Source organism: Phyllostomus discolor, unplaced genomic scaffold (assembly GCF_004126475.2).
Source record: "Phyllostomus discolor isolate MPI-MPIP mPhyDis1 unplaced genomic scaffold, mPhyDis1.pri.v3 mPhyDis1_scaffold_35, whole genome shotgun sequence".
In the NCBI taxonomy this organism is placed as follows: domain Eukaryota; kingdom Metazoa; phylum Chordata; class Mammalia; order Chiroptera; family Phyllostomidae; genus Phyllostomus; species Phyllostomus discolor.
Window position 1 is genome coordinate 2,489 of NW_023397521.1, and position 10,135 is coordinate 12,623.

Genomic DNA, 10,135 nt, shown 5'->3' on the forward strand with positions numbered 1-10,135 from the left:
CGGGGAGGGACGCCGTGTCCGGGGCAGTCCGTTACCCCAGGATGGCGCGCCTGCCCAGACGTGGAACAGTGCACGGGGGGGGGGGTCTGCGTGGAGACACATCGGCCACAAGGACGAGGGGGGGGATGGTCGCGAGGACGGGATCTGGTGAGGCGGCCGGTCGGGGAGCGTGCGGACGCACCCCGGTGCCCGGGAGAGACCCTGCTTTCGGGACAGCCCACCAGAGGCGGGAGAGGGGGCTCACGGAAATGAGCAGGAAAATGCCGTCGTTGGGTGAACACAGGCAGATCCCAGCGTGCAAGAAGCACCCACCGCGAGGAAGAAAGGAGCCGCTGGGAGGGACAGAGGGAGAAGGTCCCGTGTGTCCCCGTGGGTCCCTGGACCGCAGAGCAGAGGTGACGGGGGGACCCCGCTCAACACAGTCCCCCCCCGAGAGTATGTCAGCACCAGGAAGAGGGGGGAATCTTCGCACCCCCAGCCCCCCTGCCCCCCAAGGGGACACTGTGTAGCGAAGCTACTGAGTCCCCAGAACAAAGGCGGACTCGGAACACGGGATGGCGGAGGATGCCGGCCCTCACGCGGGAGCAGAGTTCGGTCTGCCGCCATCCAGGGAGCAGCCGCCGTCCAGGGAGCAGCTGCTGGCTGCCAGCCGGCGCCTCGGGCATGCGAGCTCTCGGGGAGACGAGGGATCTGACCGCTGGGAGCACCAGCAGCCTTCCAGGAGCCTGTCGGTGTGGGCTGCTTCAGCGAGCACTCGGGGTGGTGTCCCCGGGGCCACAGGGAGGCCGGTGGGGCACGGCCACGGACAGAAGGATGGGTGGGGGTGCCGGAGTGAGCTGCGGGCACTCGGGGTCGCTCCGTGGGAAGGGGCTGGGGGCAGGGAGCTCTGTGCTTGGTGCCTGTTTGTCCCTCGCTGCTCCTTCCGGCCGGCGGTGGGTGAGTGCCCAAGGGCAGACCCTCGCGTGCTGTCTCCGCTGTGGCTCCTGCTCGCCTGCGTCCCGTCCGGGACCGCGCTGTGACCCGACTCGGGGGCTCACCACGCGGGGTCTCCAGAAATCCCTGAGGGCTCGGACCGTGGGTCTCTCTCTGTTTCCCGCATGCTCAGTGACGGATCAGACACAGCCGTTACACGGCCCGTTTGCTTAAAACCCGATCCCCAGGATACGTCAGTCATCGATCCTCCGGGGGTTCACGTGGACCGTTTTGGGGGGCAGCGGTTTCGACAGCTGCTTCCCGAGCTCGCCTGCGCGCCATCGACAACCCGGGGTGCTTCTCGCCGGCCCGGCCCCCTGGGCCCCTGGGTCGCTCCGCCGTCACTGAACCCCTCTGTGCCAGTTCCTGAATCGCGTTCATTCCACAGACCCCGCGAGCTCCTCTGGGGCCGGCGGGGCCCCGAGACGGGCGCCGGGAGTGGGGTGCTCTGCACGGCGCTCTGTGTGCTTCTCCGCAGGGAGGACGTGGCCCTGTGTGCGGCCCAGGCGGCGGGCCTCCGCGTCGGCTACTGTCCGCAGCAGGACGCCCTGGACGAGCACCTGACCGGCTGGGAGCACCTGCACTACTACTGCCGCCTGCGCGGGATCCCGGCGTCCCACGTCCCGGAGGTGGGCCCCCGGGGCTTCCGGGGGGTGGCGACACCCACACTGCCCCCTCAGCCCGGGAGCTGGAAGCACGGGGTTGGGTCAGTGCGCCCGAGGGTGCTCCCCGGGCTGGCGCGGAGCAGCCCCCAGGGAGGGCTCCTGCTGCGTCTGTGTTGCCTGCCACTGAGGCCCCTGCGGAGGGCGGGGGAGCGGCCGGCGCGCCGTGTCCTCCACACCTGTGCACCACCCACACCTGTGCGCTGTTCATACCTGTGCGTCCCCCTCCTGTCCCCTCTCCTGTGCCCTTCACGTCGCCCAACGGCTCCTGTGTCTCCAGGGACACACGTCACAGAGGTGGCCTTTGCGGGGACACTGAGCAGGGCGCAGACTGGGAGCGACTTTGGTGGCCGACTGGGCCCTGCCCGGAGGTCGACCCCGTCTCCCTGCCCACGAGGGGAGCGCCGCAGCCCGGGGAGGCCCAGGGGGGGCCCCCACCTGTTGTGAGCGGTGGCTTCCCGGGTGGGCAGCAGGGGGCTCCCGCCTGCCCCCTGGCATTTGGGGCCCCGGGGTCTGCTCCCCGGCTTGCTCGGTGGGGCGGCGGGACCGGAGTCCGTATGAGGGAGCCTCGGAGGACGCACCGGCAGGAGCCCGTTGCCCCAGCGCCCCCGTCCGCCCCCACACCGTCTGGGGGAGGCTGGGACCGCACGGAGACACTCCCAGGCGGCCGGGGGGACTCGGGCGGGACGGGGGCGGAAGCGGAGGGCGGTGGGGCTGGAGACCGGCCGACTGGCCCCCCAGGCGGCAGCCAGCCCAGGGCCTGCACGCAGACCACGGGGGGGCCTGGAGGGCATCGCGGGCCTGCAGGGCGTGAGGTCGGAGGGCAGGCGGACCCTGCCCACACGGGGACAGCTGCCTGGGCTGCGGAGCGAGGAGCGGCTGAGCTGGGTCTCCCGGGCTGTCAGAAGGGCCGGCGGATGGGTGCTGCAGGGGCGGGAGCTGTGGGCGAGCCCGCGTGCGGGGGGGCGGGCACAGCTCCCCGGGCTGAGGGTGCCCTGAGCCCCCCCCCCCCAACGCCACGGGCTGGCCCCCAGCCACTGCCCGCGGGCAGCTCTGCCCCCGCCTGCCCCACCCCGGGGCCACCGTCGATCCTCCTCCCAGTGGGGGTCTCGGAGCGGCTTTGGGGGGGCCTTTCTTCCCTCCTCCCGCCTCTGCTGGTTGAGATGCTCCCTCCCCATGTTCACTCAGCCCCCGGTCTGGTCTGCTGCCCCTCGGGGCTCCCCGGGCCCAGACCTCACCCTCGGGCGCCACCTGCTCACCCCGCAGGCCCGGAGATCCCAGCATGCCCCGGGGCACCGTCCGTCTGTCCTCAGTGATCCCCGGGTCCCGCGGGGCCTGTGTGTCCGGGGCGGGGGCAGGGAGGAGGGAGGGGGCAGCGGGAGGGGCCCTGGTGGGTGAGGGGGCCCACAGAGAGCTCCCGTCTCCCAGGTCGCCGGGGACCTGGTGCGGTGCTTAGGCCTGGACGCGCACGTGGACCGGCCGGTGGCCGCCTACAGCGGGGGCACCAAGCGGAAGCTGTCCACGGCCCTGGCCCTGCTGGGGCCGCCTGACCTCCTGCTGCTGGTGAGGACCCAGGGGCGCCCTCCCGGGAGCTGGGGCCACGCGGCCCCTCTGCAGTGACCCCTACTCCTGCCGGGTCGGCCCCCCCCCCCCCCCACGACCCGCCGCAGCCCCGGGGTTTTACGGAAGTAAGGTGTGTTTCCGGGTGAGTCCCCTGCATTTACCAAATGCCACGCCCAGCGAAACACGGTGACATTAGAAACAGCGTTTTGAGGGACGCCAGAGCTCGCCCGCAGACAGCTGTCCCCCCGCCCGGCGACCTCCACCTCTGAGGGCCCCGGCACCCACGTGCGGACCGGTCGCCCACGGGCGTGCGCGTCCCTGGCCAGAGGAGAGCGGGCAGGCGTGGTCCCACTCCCTCACGCCGGGCGCTGCTGCTGCTGTGTCTGAACTTGACCCTGAGGGGGCGGGGGCCGCGCCCCTGAGCGAACAGGCAGGTGCCATTCGGGGCGGGCATTCTGGCGGCCGGGGCCCGGCTCCCAGAGCCCGTGAGAGACACGCGTGCAGAGCCGGCCCCGGCCCCGGCCCCGGCCCCGGAGAGCTCGGAAGTGGAGGCGCCCCCATCCGCCCCCCCCCCCCCCCCCCGCCCCGACCGAGCCCGTCACCGGGGCCCTCTCTCCCCGCAGGACGAGCCCAGCTCGGGGATGGACCCCTGCTCGAAGCGGCTGCTGTGGGAAGCGGTGAGGACGGAGGTTCTGGGAGGCTGTGCCGTGGTGCTGACCTCGCACAGGTGAGCCGAGCAGCGAGGCGGGGGTGGGGGGGGGTCCGCGTGTCCGCGGCTGCCACACTGCGCCGCTGTGGCGTCACTCACGCCGTCCCAGGGGTCGGGACACGGGGGCCAGGGAGTCACGTCAGCGCGGCCATGCAGCCGGTGCGCGGCTGAGCTGGCGTTCGAACCTCACGTCTGCCGCCGGCCTGCCCCTGGCCTGGCCTGCCTGCCTCACAGAGCTGGGCCCTGGCGGGGGGGGCCCGGGGGACTCACCCAGTGTGGCCCTTCCCCTGGCGGGTCCCCCCCCACCCCCCCCACAGCCCCGTCAGCCCTCTCTGTGCGGGGCTGCCCGCCCATCCCGGCAGGAGAAGAGGCCTCGGGGAAACCACAGGTTTCGGGGTTTGGTCTCGGGTCCCTTCCTCCCAGAGTCAGTCCTGGAGTTGGACTCCGGAACGCTCTCGGCCGCACGGCAGTGCGACTGTCAGGTTCCGGGAGGCCGGTTCCTGGAGGGGCCGTGCGAGGCGCCGAGACCCAGCCCGGCCTGCTCCGAGGCGGAGCGGAGGCCGGACCCGGAGTTCAGACCGGTCCCCACGTGGGGGGCGTGCCGTGGGGGAGCGTCAGGGGCTGTGGGGGCGCCCCTGGTCCGTGGGTGCTGGCAGGGGTCGCAGAGGGTGGAGGAGGTCGCCGCTCCCCTCAAGGGCAGCGCCAGCGTGTCCTCAGGGTCGCCCTCTCCCCGAGCCCGGCCCCCACACCAAGCGGGGGGGTGGGGGTGGGGTGTGAGCAGACCCCACTGCTTCTCGGCGCCGATGGGCCAGCCAGCCTCTGCCCGGGGGCGGCGGGGGCACCCTCGCCCTCCGAGGGCCCTGGAGCAGGTCCCGAGTCGCTCCCCTCCCGGCTCGGTGGCTTCTGCCGCGCACGCAGCGTGCACAGCGGCACCCGGGTCTCTGTCTCGGGGGCGACGGTGTCGGTGGGCGCTGCACGGGGTCGTGGTGATTGATTACGTAATTGTAACGGTGCAGTTAAAGCTACAAATCTCCACTAAGTGCTTCCTGTGAAAATGCGAGTGTACGCTACAAATAAGTTACAGGTCACTAATTCCATTGCATTTTACGTTGTAGTGCATTAAAGCGTCGCGTGCATTTACTCGTATGGAGTAAATGTGTAACTTGCTTCCTCATCACAGTTAATGTTTATGCCTACATCTTACGCTTACAGACACAGGGTTATTTTATATTACATCGTTTTCTATGACACCTTTTACATTACAATAATCTTCCGTGTTTAAAGTGTTCATTTTTCCTCTTTTCGACACACTTCGCCGTAGACTCCAGATTTCCTTTAACTCCGCTGGGAAACCTGTTTCCTTCCACGAAGCTGCCGCACCTCTGTGGCGGGCGCCCCTCCCTGCGGGGCGGGTCTGCAGCCCACGCTCTCTCCCCTTTGTGGCTGCTCCCGCCCCCACGTGCGGAAACGCCGGGGCGGCTGCGTCCTTGGCCGTGTCCTTGGCTGCCCGGGTGCCGCCTGCCCTGGACGGTGTCCCTGTGACTGGGGCGCCGTGTCCGCACAGACGCCCGGCTGGCGCGCGGCCCTGGCGCTGCGCTGTCGCTACTCTCGGCGTGGGGCCCAGCCGGGCTGCACGCTCACCCCTGTGCCCGCCCCCCCCCTCCCCCGCAGCATGGAGGAGTGCGAGGCTCTGTGCACGAGGCTCGCCATCATGGTTGACGGCCGCTTCCGGTGCCTCGGGTCCCCCCAGCACCTCAGACACAGGTGCGTGCCTCTCTCCCCGCTCGGGCGGCGGTGCGTCAGTGGGCGGTGGTGGGGGGCGGGCGCTGTGCCGCAGCCTGGCCGGGGGTGGGGGGCATCCCTGGGAAACGGACTTGGGTCCCAAGAGCGGCCGGGCTCTACCGCCGACCCTCCCTCAGGTTCGGGGACGGGTACACCGTCAGGGTGTGGGTCTGCGAGGAAGGCGGCCCGCACGCCGCCGTCTCGGCCTGCCTGCAGCAGCACTTCCCCGGAGCCCAGTTCAAGGTAGGGCAGGGGTCCTGAGTGCGGGACCCGCCCGAGTGGGGGGTCCCGCGTGCGTCCTGGTTCGGCGGGAGGTGTTCACAGACGCTCGTGGTCAGCCCTGTGCTGGTGGGAGGGGCTGCTCGTGGTTGGGGTCTCAAGGCGACTGAGGGGCACGGCCCTGCGGGCACAGCGCTCCAGGCTGACCGCTGGGGATGACGCCCTGCTGGTCCTGGGCCTGTCGCTGCGGGAGACGGTAGTCATGCCCTCCGCACCTGTGGGCCCGGCCGCACTGTGAGGCGTGGCCTTCAGGACGGGCCACACCCCCAGGAGTGTGGTGGTCTCAGGCCTGGTGACGCCTGAGCAGCCATCTCACGAGCAGCAGCTCGCCAGCGGCTGCACCCCCTCCTCCAGGCGGGTGCAGCGCCCCCGAGCCACCCGCTTAGACTGTGGGTTCTCGGGCCCCGGCCCTCGGGACCCAAACCTCGCTCTGCGGGTCAGCGTCTGAGGGCCCCGCCTCCGGCGCCCTGGGGGCGAGTGCGGGCTGGTCCTCACTGCGGGGGCTGGGGTGGTGTCCCCCGGCAGCGGCGACCTCCCTGTTTCCACGGTGACCAGGGCGGGCAGGCCGTGCGGGGCTCACAGGCTCCCGTGGAGCGCCCTGCGGGGACCCCACGGAACAGCCCCTGGTGCCCCCCTCCCCCGCCCCTGGCACATCTGAGAGTGGCGCTGGGAACAGTCGTGTCCGGGAGGTGTGACGGTGGGGACAGTGGGGACCGAGCTGCTGGACGGCCGAGCACCCTGTGGGGTGACTGACCGCCGTGCAGGGCCCACTCGCGGGGCAGTGTCGCTCCCGGCCTGCATGGAGACTCGGGGAACTGGCCTGGGGCGGTGCCACCCAGCGGGACCAGCTCCTTCAGTGACAGCGTGTCACGAGACCCTCCCCGCGGGGCTTCCAGGGCCGGCGCCTGAACGTGCTGGAGTACCACGTGCCGCGGGCGCGGGCCGGCCTGGCCGCCCTGTTCCGGGTGCTGGAGAGCGGCAGGGCCGCGCTGCGCATCGAGCGCTACGCCATCAGCCAGGCCACGCTGGAGCAGGTAGGGCCTGGCGGGCGCCCGGGCGGCTCGGGGCCGCGGAGCGGGGGTCCCGTCTCCCGGAGCGAGTTGCTGTCGGGTTCACAGAAGCCGAGGGGGAGGAGGAGGGTGGGCGTCGGGTGGTCCGCTGCTCAGGCGCTCTCCGCCCAGGGTGCCCGTGGAGCCTGCTTCCGCTCGTCCACAATGACACTGGCCTGTGGGGGGGCTCCGCCTGCAGGGCTGGATGAGAATAAGTCCACCAAGACGTGGTCTGCTTGGGGAGGAAAGATGGCCGATCTCTCAGAGGAGAAGGGCCAGGAGCCTGTTCCTCACTGGGCTTTCCTTGGGTTCGGTCTGCACAGGAACGCAGGTGAAGCTCATCAGTCACTGTCAGGCAGTGAGGACCAAACAGCAGATAGCATACAGAGAACTACAAGGGCTTGTTCTGAGTCAGGGTCAGATAGCTACAGGGCTACAAAACTGTGGGAAACAAACTCATTTCCTGCTTGGATCCTTATCATTTAATTGAGGACATTCTTAGCAAAGCAGGTTTCACAGGAGTTTACATGTTCTTTCTTAGTCCTGATCACCCTGGGGAGCCCACCCTTTCCAGCACAGGGCTGCACCACCCCCTGTCATTGTTTCAGGCTTAAGTCAGGCAGGGGAAGTAAGGCAGCCAAGAGATTAGGAGACTTCTCACAGACAATGAGGACTCAGGCTTTGTCAAATCCGAGGGGCAAGGGTCCATCACCCCCTTTTGCTGTAGTTCCCCAAGTCCTTCCCTGGGGGTCTCCCACGTGACCGTGCCTGTCTTAGGTCATCCCCCCTTGGGCAATCTTACCCGTCATGGGCTAACTGGTCATGCACTCGGGGCCAGGCAGGGTGAAGTGAAAGGGGCAGAGGTGGCGCCCCTGCCAGGGAGACAAGCTTTGTCTCCTTAGTGGCTCCTGGTCCGGAGGTCTCTCACTGAGCCTTAGCCTTGGGGGGGTTAGAGCTCCTGAAAGCAGGCAGGGCAGCTCCCAACACTGGCCATCCTGTGGGTGACCCTGGCCGCCCCATCCCACCCGCAGGGACCGAGGGGCGCCCTGGAAGAAGGGGCTTGGTTTCCCAAGAGAATCCGCACGCAGAGTTGAATCACAGCTCCATCCCCAGGGCCGCCTGGGGCAGCGGGTTTCCAGGCGATTTATTGTTGTCCAGACATATACCTGCCGTTCCTGGGGTCCGGTTTCAGGGTTCGCCTGTTTATGGTGGTTCAGGGAGTGCGTGCAGGGTGTCGGGGGGCAGGTGTGAGGGGCCGACCCGCAGTTTTGGAGGAACGCTGGGCAGTGCTTTGGGAGGGTGTCCCTTCTCACGGCACTGGAGAGCGGACGGACGGTCAGCGTGGAGAGTGGACGGTCAGCGGTTGCCCACCCCCCAACCCCCCCTTCAGGTGTTTATCAACTTTGCCGAGGAGCAGCGGCCGACCCCACCGGCGGCTCCCGACCTCTGCGCCACCAGCGTCCAGCCCCACCCCCTGCCCGTGTGAGCCCCGGCACGGGCGACGGAGGGACGGCCCGTCTTCGTCCGGGGCCCTCGTGGGGAAGCCAGCGCAGAGCCGAGGGCAGGCGCCCCCCGCGCTCGGATCTCCCTCTCCGCTTCCTCTCCCGCCCTGACGCCCCGCGAGCTCGCAGCCAGCGGTCGGGCGGTCTTTCTCTCCTGTGGACGCCAGGGGTCCTCCTCCGCGGCGGTCCTGCGGCCCTCGGCCAAGGAGCCCCGGGGCGGGGGCCGGCCTCCCTGCGACTGGGCCTGGGCGGGGTCCGAGTCCAGACCCCGACGGCTCGGAGCTGGGCATCGAGGGTCTCCAGTGTCTGCGCTTCCTTTCGAGGAACCCGAGGCCCCCAGGGTCGCACCCTTCCCCAGCGCTACTGGGGAGATAGCACCCCGGATTTCCCGTCACCCCTGTCGTCTCTGTGCTACACGTGCTCGCTAGTGTCACAACACAAACTGAGTGAGTTAGATGCGAACCGCTCCTCACACTGGATGGCATTTTGTGATAGGACATGAAAAAAGTTGCCATTTTTTTCTTCTAAAAGATGCTTTTTAAAAGAAGTAGGAACTAGAGACCTTTTTAGTCAACACTGTAGCAAAATTAAATAAATTGTACTTGGCACTCTAGCATTTATACAACTTTTACCAGAATTTCACAGAGTAGAGTTTTAGGGGAGCATAAAAGAAATACGATGCGAATGTATTTTCTGTTTCTTAATTTGCGTTAATAAAATCACCTTTTTAAAATTATGTCAAGTGCCCAGTTTTCTGCTGCATCAGCAGCACCGGGGGCTGGTCAGGGTGGAGCCCCCCGGGCCCACTGGGCTGGAGCCGCTGGGGGGCGTCTGCTGGTGGCACCGAGGCCAGCGGCTGCTCGCCCGGGGTTTGTGGGCCTTGGAGACGTCTCAGGGCAGGTGCATGCACGGCCCGGCTGGCCGCTGGTGTGGGTTTGCCTCGGAAGGAGGTCCGGCAGAGCTTGTGAGCTGGACGGAGCGGGCCTCAGTGGACCCCCAGGGTGGGGGGGGCAAGAGCAGGGTGAGCAGGTCCGGGGAGACGCGGGCTGCACCTGCGCCTGCCAGGTGTGGGGGAGGGGTCGGCGGAGGGCCGCTGGCGCCTCCAGCCCCGCCTGAAGTCGGACAGTCCGGCCCCGCCCCCCATGTCCCCTCGCTGAGTTTGGGGTGAGTGTCTGTGGCCGAGTCCGTGCCTGGGCCCCCGGCAGCCCTCCCTCCATCTCACCCGGATGGAGCCCCCCCGAGTTTCACAGCCGGCTGCTGTGGGGGTGCCTCTCCCCGGCCCCGGTGCTCCGGGCGGGGGACCTGATGTGGGGCCACAGCCCCTCGCTCCTCCGGGGGCCTCTGCAGCCGAGAGCCCGCCCAGTTCTTAACCGTCACAGTGCGGGGGGCGTGGGTTCTCACGTGGGCTGCAGCTCTGCGGTGGCCGTGGCCGTGGCCGTGGCCGGAGGCGGGCCCAGCGTTCACCTCCTCGAGGTCCCCGAGGGCGAGGGCAACCCTTGTGGGGTCGTCCCCACGTGGTCCCGATCGGGCAGTTTGAGGAGTCGGAGTCGTTGGTGATTCAGCCCAAGAATCATCTTTTTAACCTATTGTGTGTTGTCGATGCCGTGTTCTCAAGCC

The 10,135-nt window shown here is 68.6% G+C and overlaps 1 protein-coding gene across 1 annotated transcript; it reads left to right on the forward strand.

The window, feature by feature from the left end:
- Positions 1 to 554: 554 nt before the first annotated feature.
- LOC118498655 (ATP-binding cassette sub-family A member 13-like) lies at positions 555 to 9,207 on the forward strand. Its single transcript, XM_036017281.1, has 9 exons — positions 555 to 762; positions 1,227 to 1,294; positions 1,452 to 1,601; positions 3,063 to 3,197; positions 3,821 to 3,924; positions 5,578 to 5,670; positions 5,826 to 5,931; positions 6,864 to 7,001; positions 8,407 to 9,207. The coding sequence occupies exons 1-9, from the start codon at positions 555 to 557 to the stop codon at positions 8,500 to 8,502; spliced, it is 1,098 nt and encodes a 365-aa protein (XP_035873174.1). The 3' UTR covers positions 8,503 to 9,207.
- The last annotated feature ends 928 nt before the right edge of the window (positions 9,208 to 10,135 follow it).